At 40.5% G+C, this 18,237-nt stretch overlaps 1 protein-coding gene across 1 annotated transcript in view; it reads left to right on the forward strand.

The window, feature by feature from the left end:
* Positions 1-17,631: 17,631 nt before the first annotated feature.
* The window catches only part of PDE5A (phosphodiesterase 5A), a 135,155-nt gene continuing 134,549 nt past the window's right edge, over positions 17,632-18,237 (forward strand). The window contains exon 1 of the mRNA XM_073804681.1: positions 17,632-18,000. Within this exon, the coding sequence (XP_073660782.1) occupies positions 17,879-18,000 (122 nt within the window). The 5' untranslated portion in view covers positions 17,632-17,878. The remainder of the gene's footprint in view (positions 18,001-18,237) is intronic.

Consider the following 18,237-nt stretch of genomic DNA (forward strand, 5'->3'; position numbering starts at 1 on the left):
ACATATATATGGAATCTAAAAAAAAAAAAAAATTGTTCTGAAGAACCTAGGGGCAGGACAGGAATAAGACGCAGACGTAGTGAATGGACTTGAGGACATGGTGAAGGGGAAGGGCAAGCTGGGACGAAGTGAGAAAGTGGCATGGACTTATATATACTACCAAATGTAAAATAGATAACTAGTGGGAAGCAGCCACATAGCACAGGGAGATCAGTTCCGTGCTTTGTGACCCCCTAGAGTGGTGGGATACGGAGGGTGGGAAGGAGACCAAGAAGGAGGAGATATGGGGATATACGTATATGTATAGCTGATTCACTTTGTTATACAGCAGAAACTAACACACCATTGTAAAGCAATTATACTCCAATAAAGATGTTAAAAAATAAAATAAAATAAAAATAAGGGACTTCCCTGGTGGCGCAGTGGTTAAGAATCCGCCTGCCAATGCAAGGGACACAGGTTCAAGCCCTGGTCCAGGAAGATCCCACATGCCGCAGAGATACTAAGCCTGTGCTCCACAACTACTGAGCCAGCGCTCTAGAACCCGCGAACCACAACTACTGAGCCCGCGTGCCACAACTACGGAAGCCCACCTGTGTAGAGCCCGTGCTCCACAGCAAGAGAAACCATGGCAGTGAGAAGCCTGCACACTGCAATGAAGAGTAGCCTCCGCTCGCCACAACTAGAGAAAGCCTGTGCGTAGCAATAAAGACCCAACGCAGCCAAAAATAAATTAAAAAAAAAATTTGTTTTAAATAATAATCCTTTTAATCAGTTTGAGTTTACCCTCTATTTTCTTCAGAGATCCTGACTGAAACAATTGTAAATAATCACGCAAGCCAGGTTCTCCAAAATAGTAACTCCTACAGGTAAAACCATATTTCATCTTGTGGGTAACCTTTCCTCTAAGCACTTCTGGAATCAGAAAGAGGGTAGGGGGCTGTGAGGGGTTTTCCAGACTACAGACCCAGCTAGGCCCACGTAGGCGTGAATGAGCCTTCACATGGTTCCAACCCCAGCCTGCACGTCTTCCACCTGAGACTCCAGGTGTAGTGAATTAGCAACCCTGCTGTACCCCATCTGAATTCCTGACCCACAGAAACCATGAGACATAAAAACGTATTATTGTTGCTTTAAGCCACTACATTTTGAGGCACCTTGTTACACAGCAACAGATAACTAGTATACTTGTCCTCTCCAGTGTCTGTCCACTGAGGAACTCCCAACCTCTTTCTCTTTTTCGCTGTCCATCATCTCTGACACCTGTGAGAAGAGGTGGTACCAGCACTCACTGACCCTAATCACACAGCAGGGCAGGGTGACTCATTTCTCCCATTTCCTAAGTCTTTCCTGGCAAGACTTCACAGCATAACACAGTGGTAAAGAGTGTACACCCTCTAGCTGAACTGTGTGGCTTCAAGTACTAGCCTAGCTCTGCCACTTACTAGCTGTGAGCCCTTGAACCTGTAATATAATCTCTACATGCCCCAGCGTCTTCATTTGTAAAATGGCGGATAGCGTTATTAGGAGGATCAAATGAATTATTATTTGTATATTGTTCCAGAGCGCCTTAAATATAGAAAGTGTGACATAACTGTTTGTTAAATAAAATAAGACAGTATGCCAGAAAACGACCACTTTCCTCACAAAGCAAAAGAATGGGTAAGAGTCACTGAATCCAGAAAACGTAAAGGATGGCATTAAAAACCTAGTCTCTTCTAAAGTATTCTAAAGTATTTCATTAAGGGTAACATACTAATTACCTGATACGACTATACACACATACTATTTTGCTAATTTGTCTCTGGCTTTCTAAAGCATAATTTTGAACCTCCTTACATAGACTGTGTGTAGCTTTCTCCCCTGCTCTTTAATAAATCTTGAGACCTGTATATCAGGTCTGGTATATAAGCCAAGATCCTGACAGGAAACAGATGACACTCGGAGAATTTAATTGACTTTTTTTTTGAAAGGTGGAGAAGATTTTTAAAAGGCAATAACAAAGGATAGTACAGCTAGACATGGCAGGGAGCCGTTAGCTCCCACAGGCTGTAAGGCAAGCCTAGTTCTATGGAGAGGGTTGTCTGGAAGGGACTTTGGCAGAGGGACACAGCCAACCAGGGCTGACCCAGTTGGGAGGTTACCAGGTATTTGGTTACTTATTGCTGTGAAACAATAATCACATATTGTGCTCACAATTTTGTGGGTCACTAACTCTGGCAAGGGCACAGCAGAGATGGATTATTTTTGCTTCACAAAAGCCTGGAGTCTCAGCTGGGGTCGTTTGAACAGCTGGAGACGTTTGAGACAGCTTGACAGGGGTCATATATCTGGGGCCTCCGTACAGTTGTTGGCTGGGTTCCTTGGTTCTTCTCCATGATATGTCTGCTGGGATTGCAGTATCCTCCAAGATATTGTCTTCACTCACATGTCTGCCCCGGAAGGCTGGAACAGCTAGGGGATGGCCAGCATTGCTCTCTCTCCTCCGGCTCTCCCTATGTCTCCCTCCAGCAGGGAAGTCTCAGGGTAGTTGACTTCTTACAAGACAGCACAGAGCTCCAAGAGTGAGTGTTCCAAGAGAGACCTAGGTAGTGGGGGCTTCAAGGCTTCTTGTGATGCCATAGCCTCGGGAGTCTCCAAATGTCACCGCCACTGCATTCAATTGTTCAAGCAGGCTACTTAGGCCAGCCCTGATTAAACAGGAGAGGGGAATTGGACTCCACCCTTCCATGGGAGAAATAGCAAAAAAAACTGATGTCATGTTTAGTTTACCATATCGGGTTATTAAAGGTTCTGAGCTCATTTTCCTCCATGCCTGCCATCTCTTTCTGATGCTCCCTGTAAACCAAGGCAGCCAATAGCCAGAGGGCAAAAAAGCTTGTTTTTCTTAATTCTGCTAAAATCTAATAAGCTGAGAAAATTTACAAATTTATAAATATACAAATTTATATTACACTTTTATAATTACATATATGATTAATATCAATACAGTCATATTCATATTATTTTTTAAAATTGAAGTATAGTTGATTTACAATGTTGTGTTAGTTTCAGGTGTACAGCAAAGTGATTCAGTTTTATATATATGTGTGTGTGTGTGTGTGTATACACACACACACACACACACACACATATATATATATATATATATATTCTTTTTTCAGATTCTTTTCCCTTATAGGTTATTATAAAATATTGAGTATAGTTCCCTGTGCTATACAGTAGGTCCTTGTTGGTTATCTCTTTTATATATAGTAGTGTGTATATGTTAATCCCAAATTCCTAATTTATCCCTCCCTCCCCCTTTCCCATTTGGTAACCATCCGTTTATTTTCTATGTCTGTGGGTCTATTTCTGTTTTGTAAATAAGTTCATTTGTACCTTTTTTTTTTTAGAATCCACATATAAGTGATAGCATATATGTCTTTCTCTATCTGACTTCAGTTAGTATGATAATCTCTAGGTCCATCCATCTTGCTGCAAATGGCATTATTTCATTCTTTTTTATGGCTAATATTCCACTGTATATATATATATACATATATATATATATATACCACATCTTCTTTATCTATTCATCTGTCGATGGACATTTAGGTAGTTTCCATGTCTTGGCTATTGTAAATAGTGCTGCAATGAACATTGGGGTGCATGTATCTTTTTGGATTATAGTTTTCTCCAGATATATGCCCAGGAGTGAGATTGCAGGATCATATGGTAACTCTATTGTTAGTTTTTAAAGGAAACTCCATACTGTTCTCCATAGTGGCTATACCAATTTACATTCCCACCTATAGTGTAGGAGGGTTCCTTTTTCTCCACACTGTCTCCAGCATGTATTGTTTGGAGACTTTTTGATGATGACCATTCTTCCTGGAGTGAAGTGATACCTCATTGTACTTTTGATTTGCATTTCTCTAATAATTAGTGATGTTGAGCATGCTTTCATGTGCCTGTTGGCCATCTGTATGTCTTCTTTGGAGAAATGTCTATTTAAACCTTCTGCCCACTGTTTGATTGGGTTGTTTTTTTGATATTGAGCTGTGTGAGCTGTCTGTATATTTTGGAAATTAATTCCTTGTTGGTTGCATCATTTGCAAATATTTTCCCCCATTCTGTAAGTTGTCTTTTCATCTTGTTTATGGTTTCCTTTGCTGTGCAAAAGCTTTTAAGTTTAATTACATCCCATTTGTTTATTTTTGTTTTTAATTCCATTACTGTAGGAGATGGATCCAAAAAGATATTGCTGCAATTTATGTCAAAGGGTGTCCTGCCTATGTTTTCCTCTAGGAGTTTTATAGTATCCTGTCTTACATTTAGGTCTTTGATCCATTTTGAGTTTATTTTTGTATATGGTGTCAGAGAATGTTCTAATTTCATTCTTTTACATGTAACTGTCCAGTTTTCCCAGCACCACTTATTGAAGAGACTGTCTTTTCTCCAGTGTATATTCTTGGCTCCAAAGGAACTTGTTTATATGGTCCTTATAGGTCAGCCTTGTGGGTAGGATCTGGAGGAACAAACAGAAGATATCCAGCATATCCAATGAGTCTCTTAATCCTCAAATACTTGTTTTAAGGCTTTCAAGCACTGTGCTAGAGTTATATAGGAGAGTGTTCTTGAGACCATAGGAATGACCAAGAGGAGAGGATCATATAAGCCCGTCATTACCTACATTTGTATTTCCTATTATTGTACCTTTCATTCTTGCAGTCTTAATCTGTGTTCATATAGAACAGTGTTCTTTGGTTTGGGCTAGAATTTCATTCCCTACGTACCCTCAATTTCTGGTGCTTCAATATCCCCTCCAGTTAGACTCCCCTCCAACTGGAATCCCACCATTGGAATATTCCTGGCAAATCGTTCTTACACAGGGTGGGTAGCAACATGTTAGTCTGTGTGTGCTAGCATGCTGAGGCTTGGGATGCATGCATTTGTACCCCAAGAGTCTAGCAATGTCAGAAACTATGTCCTCTTCCATCATGAGGTTCTATTTTAAACAAAAAAAAATTTTTTTTTTGATGGAAGGCAGGGAATGGTAGAGTATCAGGTGAAGCCCTTCAAATCATACTCTACATCCTTTGCTGTTTAGTTTATCATTGGGATCAAATAGTTAATACCTTTTTCAGCAAAGACTAGTAAAGTAGCATTCTTCTTCTATACCTTCCAGAATTTTTTACTATCCAGTAATTTTAAAACATATTACAGTTTCTTCTTTTTTTTTTTTTTTTTGCGATGTGCGGGCCTCTCACTGTTGTGGCCTCTCCCGTTGCGGAGCACAGGCCCCGGACGTGCAGGCTCAGCGGCCATGGCTCACGGGCCCAGCCGCTCCGCGGCATGTGGGATCTTCCCGGACCAGGGCAGAAACCCGTGTCCCCTGCATCGGCAGGCGGACCCTCAACCACTGCACCACCAGGGAAGCCCTACAGTTTCATTTTAAACTAAGTCTCATCACACTTTTCCAGATTCCCCAAGTCAGAAAGAGCTTTTTTCTCCTGAACTATCCACATACTTCTAGTGACAGGTGGTGTAAGACACATTTATATTTCAACAGGATGTCTGACCCTTCTTGTCCTGAGATTAGGTGATTCTGAAGAATGGGTGGTAGGAATATTCTTATAATTCATTCCTCCAGCAGGGCAGCTAGCAAAAACTTAACAATAAAAAGAATTGACTTTGAACCAAATAAAGATATCCCCCTTAAACCAAACTAAATGTATACCTATGAACTTCCTCTTAGCTGGATCCCCAAAACGCCTTCAGCCACTCCAATGATATTACTGAAGAAGTCCAAGGAGGAATTTTGGGTGGAAAGAGTCGGTTGTCTTAATCAGTCAGCAGTTAAATAGTTGCAGTGATGTGGTCACATTGCTAGGGACCCACTCAGAGACTCAGAAGGGGTCCTGTAAATGAATGATCCTGGAAGCTTCTGTAACTTCGGGATAAATCCACCTCTGCCCCTTTTGCAGATGATTTTTCCTCAGGGGGAACCATTGCTCTTCTCTGCCTTTGTACCTAGATCAGGGGCATCCTGATTCAGCTTGGCACACTGTACCCCTCCAAGTCCCGCCGCCCCCAGCCGCCTCCCAATGCTAAATCACAGGTAATAAAGATACATGTTTTAGTTCCTCTCTTCCAGATGTTCCAAATTCCTTATACAAATTCATTCCATCCCAGGGACCTTTTTTACTCAAGGGGTCCTAGGGCATGGCAGCCTTTTGTTTCAACTGTCATTCCCCCTTCAAACAAGGGAAACCTTCCTATACCACATGTACATAACTAAAGGCAAAATATCCCGTGATTTTTAGCAGAAGACCTGATTCAAAGAAACTGTCTGCCTCCTTTCTTACAGGTTGGAAGTGCTCACTTAATTTTTAATTTCCCCCCCTCAAAGTTTACCTACAGGTATTGCCTGCCTCAACAGGCACCCTGTTACTTTTTTTAGGTGACTACAGCAAATACATGTACATATATTTATCAATTACATACTATAATATTTTAGGTTATTATGTGGAGCATACACAATTTACTGTTCTCAAGGACCTTATAATCTGGTATTCAATACTTTACTTAACATTAAGCACCCAGCATGTGCCAGACAGTATTGTGGGAGCTGGGACCCAGTGGTGAATAAAACAAACTCAGCTTTACGGAGCTTACAGACATCAGGAATAAACAAACAAATAATAAATATAGAATATAATGTCAGAGTCGATAAGTGTATCAAGAAAAATATAGCTGTGTTTGACAATGGTCTGATCGTGTGTCCTATTTACTTACTCAGAAGACCCTTCCGAGGTGATACATGAGCAAAGATCCACATCAAGTGAGAGGCTGAGCTATGCAGCTCTGGGTTTTTTCAAGTCAGAGAGGGAAGGTGTGAAAGCCCAAATCTGGGAGATTTATTTTATCTTAATAACAATAAAAATCGTTAATGAGCTACAAGAGCAGTAAATAAGACATCAGAAACATTATTCGTTCATTCAATAAATGATTACTGAGCCCTATTATGTTCCTAGGGATGTAAGTATGAATACAAGGTCCCGGGGTGTTCAACTAAGACTAGCATGAATAAGACACAGGGCCTGCCCTCCAGAAGCTCATGTCTTGATGTGGAAATACATTTCAAGTAGAGGATTACAATACAGGGCAATGGTTGAGCAGGTGCTATGAGAATACTTAAGAGGTATACCTAAATGAGCCTTGGGTGGGAAGTGGGACCCGTAGAGGGCCTGGGAGTGTGAGTTTCCTGGAGAACTTAATCTCTAAATTAAATCCAGAGGGAACAGTAGGAGTTACCCAGAAGCCAAAGGGAGCAAATTTCAGCTTCTTGCAAAGTCCTGGGAAAGTGAGAATATGCTACATTTAAAGAAATGTGGCACTGATGCTTCTAGAATAAACCAGGTTCAGATCACAAATGGCTTTATATGTCCCACTGAGAAGACTGTCCTCTATCCAGAGGATAATGGGGAAACACTAAAATGTTTTAAGAGGGAAGTGACTCCATCAGGCTTACACTTTGGAAAGATCACTCTGCCTGCAACATGGAGAATGCATGGCTTCAAGGATAGAAGACAGGAAGTGGGCAGGAGAAAAGGGGATGGATTTAAGAGTCATGATGTATGATCAATCTTCAGGACTCCGTGATTGTTGGAAAAAGAGAAAATTACGAAATGATTTATTTACACCAAAAAGGTGACTTCAGAGAATAGATTTGGAGTCAGTTTTGAAACTGACTGTGCTGGATTTGAATAGATGGAGTAAGGAGTTTAATAGAAAGGAGAGGGCTAGAAATCCCTTCATGTAGCTATTCTCCAGGTAAGAACTATTGAGCTCTAACTGTGTGCTGGGCACTCTGACTACTAAAGTATATTTATTATATCCCATAATGGAACAAGTCTATGTGAGCCATTGTTACTAGTGTTACAGAGAAGGAAACTGAGGCATTGGGCAGTCACACAGCTGGCAAACAGGGTTGTGTAAATTTCCAATCCGGACGACAAAAAGCAGTGCCACTACTTTATAAACATTTCTCATTTTACCAAAAAGAAAAAATGTGTTTCCCACCAGATCATAGATGAAGTAATTTTGGCTATTTAAAATACACAAAAAAACAGGGCTTCCCTGGTGGCTCCTTGGTTAAGAATCCGCCCGCCAATGCAGGGGACACGGGTTCGAGCCCTGGTCCAGGAGGATCCCACATGCCGCGGAACAGCTAAGCCCGTGCGCCACAACTACTGAGCCTGCGCTCTAGAGCCCACGAGCCACAACTACTGAGCCCACGTGCCACAACTACTGAAGCCCTCGCGCCTAGAGCCCGTGCTCCGCAACGAGAAGCCACCGCAATGAGAAGCCTGGGCACCGCAACCAAGAGTGGCCCCTGCTCACCACAACTAGAGAAAAGCCCGCATACAGCAACGAAGACCCAACACAGCCAAAAATAAAATAAATAAATTTATTTTTTAAAAACATAGTAAAATATACAAAAAAACAAATTCACTCTCAGCATAAAATAAAAACACCAAAATAATGTCACTACTGAAGAGATGCAAAAAGTCTAATGCAGACTCTGAAAGCATTCAAAGAGGAATTTCCCAAAATGTTTTGAGCAATGGCAACACAGTTTATAAAAACATATGGCTGGGCTTCCCTGGTGGCACAGTGGTTAAGAATCTGCCTGCCAATGCAGGGGACACAGGTTCGAGCCCCTGTCCGGGAAGATCCCACATGCCGCAGAGCAACTAAGCCCGTGCGCCACAACTACTGAGCCTGTGCTCTAGACCCCGCGAGCTACAACTACTGAGCCCGCGTGCCACAACTACTGAAGCCCGTGCACCTAGAACCCATGCTCTGCAACAAGAGAAGCCACCGCAATGAGAAGCCCATGCACCACAAGGAAGGGTAGCCCCCGATCACTGCAACTAGAGAAAGCCTGCGCCCAGGAACGAAGACCCAATGCAGCCAAAGATAAATAAATAAATAAATATTAGAAAAAAACAACATATGGCCTTCCAAGGTAACTATTGCAAAGAGCAAATCACTTGCATTGATCAATTCTAGAGTTTTAAGACATTATTGAAATGTTTTTCGGGTTCCCAGACCTAATATGAAAGAAATTTTGCAGGCTTTACTCTCATGTTGGAATATCTTGCACAATACTTCTAATATATGCACCACCTCAGTGATTTCATTGACAGAGAAGAATGAAAACAAACTGAAGGAATTGGGGCCTGTTCTGTGGAGTATCTCCTTCTTTCGACTGATTTACTGATTACTCTTCTTGGAAGTGCTATTATTTAAAGACAACATTTTATGTAAGCATAGCTGGAAATTTTATCCTAGAACTTCCAAATATTATGACTGCATGTTATCACCTTTAAATATATTTTTCATTTCCCTATAAGAAAGGAATGGGAAAATTGAGTCACTGTGACTATATCTATCAATAAAAGGACTGAACTTCTAGCTTCATCTAGATCTCTGTACAACCTTTGTTTATTTAAAAAATGGAGTATTTTCAAGGCATGTATCAAAGTGGAGTGAAAATTTTTGTACACCTTAAGTATCCCTAATTTGGTGGTCTTGTTTGAGTTTTAATTGATTTTACTAAATTGTAAAATGTTGATTTTTGTTTTCAAAGAATTGAGTCAAAGAAGTTTATCCAAAAGTTACTCCTAAAAGATGAATGTTATCTCCAGTCATGAGGTTCTTTCTTTTTCTCTGGCATAATAATTAAGTCACACTTTTCCTTATATATTTGGAAAGAGGCAGGCTTCACAATGGTGTCTACGCAGCCATCTGAGATTTTTTAAATGAGGCTGAGCACCAACTAAAAAGTTTTTATCTATAACTTATAAAGGAAAGACAAATGATTCTCTAGGCTAGAATCAAGATCAACAAACCTGTATCTCTTGGCTTTCTTGTAAAAATACACATTTTTGTTCCTTTAACCTTCAGAGAGTTTATTTTAAATGACCTACTTTTAAACTGGTTTTTAGTTAAGTGTGTCACACCTGGATACAGTTAACTTAAAAGTGTTTCACTCCTTGCTATTTCTTTCTAAACTAATTATTTTATTTTTAGTCATTCTGACTAGCACAGGATATTTTCTCTAGGGAATGAAATCTTTTCTTTAGTAGGAAAGTGGATGAAAAAAATATAGAGTTGTTCTGGATGTAGGTGTTTTAGGTTATTTCATGTTTCTGTGACTGGTTAATATTATATATCAATTAAAACGACATCATTCCTCTGTTTTAACATATTCTCCATATGCAGGTGAAAGGGCAGTGAGGAACCTCCAGGTTCCCCTCTAGGGAAAAAGTCCACAGAAGTTTTTCATCATGAATCCATCTGTGTTGCATCCCTCTGTCAGGAAAGTGTGTCTAGTATCTGTCCAAAATCTCTCCTGTTTTAATGTAAGTCCATTTCCTCTATGTGTGACCTTCCTTGATATGAAGAACAGCTGCTTGCCATCGTCTGTGTAATGTCTTTTCACATGGATCAGCCTTTGTATATCAAAGTGAATTCTTGGCTGTTTCAAGAGGCTTGGGTAGAAAACCCTATGTTTGATTTGAGGGGAAAATGCTGTGTACTGACTGGAATCATGGCACTGCACTATAACACAGTTTTATCATTCATCGGTTGGCTCTGTCTTTGAAATTGAGAATTATGATCGGATTTAAATTCACGCATTTAAAATATTAGGCTGAGCCCTACTGTGCAACAACTTGAAACATGTGCTCCAACACTGTCCTCAGAAAACTGCTATATCACATGAGCCTATTGCTGCTAAGAATAAGCTGATCTTATTAAGTGTGATACGACTTCTAAAGACCACTAAAAGAAATAACCCTTCCCCAGAGATCAACTGCTGACATATTTACATACATACAATAAGCAAAAGTACTGCCAAAGTACTCTAAGAAAAAGCCCACATTTCTTTTTAAATTGACCCAGCAAATATCTACTGAACACATGCTATGTCCCAATCATGGTGCTTTATTATATAATATTATTCTAGTTGGATTCCTGAGGGGGCCTCCACGACCCCCTCATCCTGCTGTTTACACCCTGGTATGATCCCCTCCCCTTATGTGAGGGCAAAACCTTGACTTGCTTCTTTCAACTGAAAAAAAGGTACAACCTGAAAGTTGAGAGTTATGTTTTATTTGGTGGCCTTACTGAGGACTATATCCCAGGATACACCCTCTCAAACAGCTCTGAGGAACTATCCCATAGATGTAAGGGAGGAACCAGGACATAGAAGAGTTTCTGCTGGGAAACAAAACAAAACAACAACAAAAAAACCCCCATGTAGTTGAACATCAAAAGACTACTGCTAACTAATCACATACACACACAAAACAACAACAACAAAAAACAGACAAAACCCAGACATTTCATCTTAATGATTTTTAGTGCTTTTCTATTTATGGGAAGATGCAAGAGTCTGGGCTCACAGAAATTGTTCCTTTGTTATGCATCTTAACTATCAATATCTAGGGCCAGTATCCTGCTTTTCTCCATCCTGTATTCCCCTCTGGGCACACTGTTGAGGCAGCTGCAGTGGCTGATGGCTTGATGGCAGGCAACATTCATTGTTTACTGAAATGGCAGGGAACTTTTTTTTGTCCACATTTCCAACAAATAGAATATGGCAAAGGTATGTATGTATTTATGTGATTATGGGTATGTGACTGTTCGATTACATTATTATAAGCTTATACTGCCCATCTTCGTGGAGGCTGCCTCCCTTGCTGGCTTTGAGGAAGCAACTGGCCATGTTGGGAAAATCCGTGTGGCAAGGCACTGACAGTGGCTTTGAGAAGCACAGATTGGCCTCCAACCAATAACCTGTAAAGGTCTTCAGCCAGAATCCAGCAAGAAAAAGAATTTCTCAGTTCTACAATCACAAGAAATTGAATTCTGCCAAGAGCCTGAGTGATCTTAGCTGAGGATCCTTCTCCAGTTGAGCCTCGGATGAGACTGAAGCTCTGGCTGATACCCCGACTGCCTTGTGAGACACTTCTGAGCAGAGGATCCAGCTTAACCAACCTAGACTCCTAATTCACAGAAACAGAGGTAACAAACGTGTGTCGCTTTAAGCCACTAATGCTGTGGTAATATCATTGCATAGCAATAAATAATGAAGAGCTCCTCAGTATTTGTCCTTCTTGACCTTGAAATCTTTGAAGCATACAGGCCAGTTATTTTGTAGAATTTCTCAATCTAGGTGTGTTTTATTTAAATCCCTCAATCTCATCCTCATGATTAGATTCATGATTTTGGCAGTAATGACACAGAAGTAACATTGTGTCCTTCTCAGGATATTCTATTAAAAGGTGTACACTGTTGGTTTGTCCCAGTATGAGTGATAATAAATCGAATCACTTGGTTAGAGAGACATCCACAAGGTCTCTCTGTTGTAAAGATACTATTTTCCCACAGTAAGTAATAAGAAACCTGTGAGGAGATACTTTCATTTTATTTTATTTTACTTATTTTTTATTTTTTATTGGAGTGTAATTGATTTACAATGTTGTGTTAGTTTCTGCTGTACAGCAAAGTGAATCAGTTATACGTATACATATATCCACTCTTTTTAAGATTCTTTTCCCATATAGGTCATTACTGAGTATTAAGCAGAGTTCCCTGTGCTATACAGTAGGTCCTTATTAGTTATCTATTTTATATATAGTAGTGTGTATATGTCAATCCCAATCTCCCAGTTTATCCCTTCCTGCCTTACCCCCGGTAACCATAAGTTTGTTTTATACATCTGTAACTCTATTTCTGTTTTGTAGATAAGTTCATTTGTACTGTTTTTTTTAGATCCCACATATAAGTGATATCATATGATATTTGTCTTTCTCTAGAAGTCTGACTTACTTCACTCAGTATGACAATCTCTAGGTCCATCCATGTTGCTGCAAATGACATTATTTTGTTCTTTTTTGTGGCTGAGTTATATTCCATTGTATATATGTACCACATCTTTATCCATTCCTCTGTTGTTGGGCATTTAGGTTGCTTCCATGTCCTGGCTATTGTAAATAGTGCTGCATTGAACACTGGGGTGCATGTATATTTTCAAATTATGGTTTTCTCCAGATATATGCCCAGGAGTGGGATTGCTGGATCATATGGTAGCTCTGTTTTTAGTTTTTTTAGTAACCTCCATACTGTTCTCCATAATGGTTGTACCAATTTACATCCCCACCAACAGTGTAGGAGGGTTCCCTTTTCTCCACACCCTCTCCAGCATTTGTGTGTAGACTTTTTGATGATGGCCATTCTGACTGGTGTGAAGTGATACCTCATTGTAGTTTTGATTTGCATTTCTCTAATGATTAGTGACGTTCAGCATCTTTTCATGTGTTAGCCATCTGTATGTTTTCTTTGGAGAAATGTCTATTTAGGTCTTCCACCCATTTTTGGATTGGGTTGTTTGTTTTTGTGATATTGAGCTGCATGAGCTGTTTGTATAATTAGGAGATCAATCCCTTGTCAGTCACTTCATTTGCAAATATTTTCTCCCCGTCTGTGGGCTATCTTTTTGTTTTGTTTATGGTTTCCTTTGCTTTTCAAAAGCTTTTAAGTTTAATTAGGTCCCATTTGTTTATTTTTGTTTTCATTTTCATTAGTCTAGAAGGTGGATCAAAAAAGATCTTGCTGCAATTTATGTCAAAGAGTGTTCTGCCTATGTTTTTCTCTAAGAGTTTTATAGTATCTGGTGTTATATTTAGATCTTTAATCCACTTTGAGTTTCTTTTTGGGTATGGTGTTAGGGAGTGTCCTACTTTCATTCTTTTACATGTAGCTGTCCAGTATTCCCAGCACCACTTTTTGAAGTGACTGTCTTTTCTCCATTATATATTCTTGCCTCCTTTGTCATAGATTAGGTGACCATGGGTGTGTGGGTTTATTGCTGGACTTTCTCTCCTGTTCCACTGATCTATATTTCTGTTTTTGTGCCAGTACCATACTGTTTTGATTACTGTAGCTTTGTAGTATAGTCTGAAGTCAGGGAGTCTGATTCCTCCAGCTCCATTTTTCTTTCTCAAGATTGCTTTGGCTGTTTGGGGTCTTTTGTGTTTCCATACAAATTGTAAAAATTTTTGTTCTAATTCTGTGAAAAATGCTATTGGTAATTTGATAGGGATTGCATTGAATCTGTAGCTTGCTCTGGGTAGTATAGTCATTTTGACAATATCGATTCTTATGTGAGGAAATACTTTAAGCTACGTAGATATCCCACGCATCATCACAGTCTCATTAATTAGTTTTAGCAACTATTAATAATTTTCTAATTACTTGATTCCTTTTATATTTATTAGTTGGCATTCTACTGTAAGGAACATTCCTTTCTCTTCTATTTATTTGCTTATCTAGTTTTTTATTTATATCAGTATGGAATCACAGTTTCTTATTTTAGTCAATGGTTTAAAATTTGCTGCTATCAGTATATATTTTGATATTCCAATTGCTTCAGACTTGTACATTGGAAGCCCCTTTCATATACGTCCTCTGTTCTGATATGTTGGTATCATTTTTAAGTCTTTCTTATTTTCTGTCAAAACAAGATTTTCCAGGCATATTTTGTACTTTCCCTGTCACAAACCTGGAATCTTTTCTCCAAAGACTCCTGGTTTCTTTTAAAGTGAGGAGTGGTATTTAGAAACCAAAATCTGGGACTAAGTGTACTCATAGTCACATGAATGTCATTGCTTCTAGTATCTCTCAGTGACAGTGGAATATATACTGAGATAAGTTTATTAAAATATGTGCAAGACATGTACACTAAAAACTATAAGACATTGCTGGGAGAAATTTAAAAGATCAGAATAAATGGATAAATATACTATGTTAACAGATTCTAGGACTCAGTGTTATTAAGATGTCAATTATGAAGATGTCTTCTGCTTAGCATCTCACAAGGCTGCCATCAATTTATTGGCTGGGATCATGGTGTCATCTGAAGCTTGACTGGGGAAATATCTGCTTCTGCACTCACTCCAGTTGTTGGTGGCATTCAGTTCCTTGCCTTTATAAGAGTGAGGAATTCATTTTTCTTTCTGGATAGAGCTCCTTGTAGGCAGTCAGCTGGAGGCTGCCCACAGCTCTTAAAAGCTGCCTGCATTTCCTTGTCATGTGGGATTTCCCCACATGACACATGCACACACACACACACACACACACACACACACACACACATATTTAATTTTTAACCTCCAATTCCATTTCAACACCACAGTGTACCTTCTAGGCTTCCTGTTCAACAATGGGAAACCTAGATCCCATTATATGTGCAAATATATTTACTCAATTTTTTCAAGCCTGGAACATATAGGTTTGCTGCAAGGAAACAGAAGATATTATGTGGTATTTGAAAAAAAAAGGCAGGGAAGATGTCATGACTTTTATAATTTGTGTTCTCTTTTTTGGAAAAGGAATTTGATCATCTGTGGTTTTGTTTGTTTTTTCTAGTTGTTTGAATAAAACCTTTAGCAGTAGAGGTCAGTAAAAATCATGCAGAACCTTGTAAGCCATGTTAGAGAGTTTGGGTTTTATTCAATGGGAATACATTGGAGGGCTTTCTGTTAAGTCATTGCATTTGTTGTAAGTAGCATTCACATCATTTTCCAAGTTATTTCCTGGTAATGTTTATTATTTACTCATTCTTCAACTTATTCTAAAACAAGATTTGAGATGGTTAGAGCAATCCATACCAAAAAGTTAGAACATACATAAAATAATGGGGCAAATTGGAATAAAGAATAAATGGAGCTGTAGAACAAAAGGCCAGGGTGAGGCCAGTTCAAAATATGCTTAACTTAAAGTACTTTAAAGTCACAAGAGGTATTGTTTTATCTGAGTTTTCTAGAGACTAGAACATTTTGAAATGCCTCATCCCCCATCCCTTGAGATATACTCACTCAGGTTAACAGGCCTTCACAGTAACCCTCAACCCAACGTCTACACCACACAGAAATGAAACTCATGATGCGATAGTCCACGGATTGCTTGTCTTGCACAAACTTTTCGGAAGCCTTCCTGATTTCTGATAATTTAACCCTTTGAAGTTAGGAGAGAAAATGGACATTTGGATAATGCCTGTTAATTTAATCATGGTAGCCAGCCAAGGCAAGCAATTCAAGCCAAAAATCCACTCCATCTGTAGTAGGACGTAGAGTTTTAAATTATAATTGACCTCTTGAGAGGAGAAACGCATGGCTTTCCACAAGGAAAAACTGAGCACTTTTGTTCATGAGCACTGTAATCACTATCATAGTAACAAATTAGAAGAGAACTCCCATTTTAAAATCTGATATAATTTATTATACATCACTTCATTCTCTACTCCCTTGCTTGGTTTTTAATGGTTTGTGGCTACTTGCATACAACAATGAAGTTTCAAAGAAACTGAAGTTACAAAAGGACAATTATTTAATGCAGGAAGTATAAACCATTGCATTGGGGGATTGGAAGACATTTTTTAAAGTTCTCATATTATCTGTTTAATGATGTGTTTCTATGTGGTGAGTAATGTCTTACATTCTTGCCAAGAATATTTTGAAAGGAGTTTGTAAAAAGTATGTCGGCTAAATCACTTTTGGTATATCACTGCTAATGGTGTCATTCGCACGTTGTGAAACACAGCTCCAGTTTAATTTTGCCAAAAAAATTAGGTCATGGCAAAATACCATACTAAAACTGCACGGAGATGGGGATGAGGATAAAGCAAAGGAAGACACCAGTTCTTTTTTGTAAAGCATGATAGGGATTGGACAAAACAGGGTAGTAAGGCTGAGCCCTTTTAAACAGATACTTTTTTCGTGGTGTGTGTGTATTAATTCCAGTTCAGTATAAATGATGAATTAACTTAAAATTGGGCTAACTGGCTGCTCTGATACCTGGGTAGTGCCCGTACTCTCGTTAACCTAATTGTACGGAGACGCCCTTGTTTTCTGACTTCATACACAAACCATCGTGATTATTGTATTTCAATCTACCTTTTTCTTTTTCCAGTCAGGAAAAGGGGCTTAATGCAAATTAAGCCTTTGATGAGAAGGCACTTAATTTATAATTATTATTGTTATTATTAACATTAAATCACGGGAATGGTTTTGTTGGAAGTTACCCACCAGGACCTGCAAATCTATTGAGGTGACACACGCCCCAACTCTCCTTACCCAGGAGTGGTCCTTGGCTGGGGCGCTTTGAGCCACTGCGCTGGTGGAGCTCCGAGGAAGGTGCGTCCCCGCTCCTCCGAGACCCATGCGCTGGGCTGGTGGAAAGCGAGGCGGGACAGTCATTGTTCTCCCAGGCCTGAGGAAAAGTGCCCGGGCTACCACCACCTCTCATTTTCGGGCGAAAATAACCCCAGCTACCGCTCTCTGGGCTTGGGATGGTTCTCCACAGCGCGACCTTCCCTTTCCTAGAGTGGGACGCCCAGCGAACACACCCAGAGTCACCTTTGCGCGCTCCTCTGGAGCCGGCTCGGCACACAGCGCACCCCAGCGGCCGCCTTGGCTTCCTTCTAGTCCTGGCCATTAGGCTTCCGGAGAGCTCGCCAGTCGCCGCCGCGGCCGCCTCGGAATCTTGGGACTGGAGAGACTGCGAGAGCCAGTCTCAGCCAGACCCCAGGGAAAGCGCGGGGCTGCTGCACCCCGCCACACCTGGGAGCGGTGAGGACCGGGAGAGGCGGGGCACGGCAGGAGGGTGGCCCGGTGCCTGAGCAGCTTCGCCGAAAGCCGGCCGGACTGGAGCAGGGCGAACGGGGAGGGTCTCGAGGCAGAGTCCAGCTCCTCCAAGGGAGGGACCCCAGCTGGGGTGGAAAACCAGCACCAGCAAGCCGCAGAGACGCGCCGCGCCGATCATGGAGCGGAGCGGCCCCGGCTCCGCGCGGCCGCAGCAGCAGTGGGACCAGGACTCGGTCGAAGCGTGGCTGGACGATCACTGGGACTTTACCTTCTCTTACTTTGTTAGGAAAGGCACCAGGTAAGAAGAGGACCCACGGAAGACCCTGCCGGGGCCTGGAGCGTGACCTGGGGCTGATCTCTCTCCCCTATTGAATTTTCCCCTTCGTTAACCATTAAACCGTCTCCACTCTCAGGCCCTTTGCTTTTGAAGTAGGGCCATGATCCTGTTACGGTGTAGAGACCTCGACTTTAAGGCCAGTACAGTCGAAAAACCGTCGGATTCGATCCAACTTGCTCACAAAGTTCAAATACAAAA

Source organism: Tursiops truncatus, chromosome 5 (assembly GCF_011762595.2).
Source record: "Tursiops truncatus isolate mTurTru1 chromosome 5, mTurTru1.mat.Y, whole genome shotgun sequence".
Lineage (NCBI taxonomy): Eukaryota > Metazoa > Chordata > Mammalia > Artiodactyla > Delphinidae > Tursiops > Tursiops truncatus.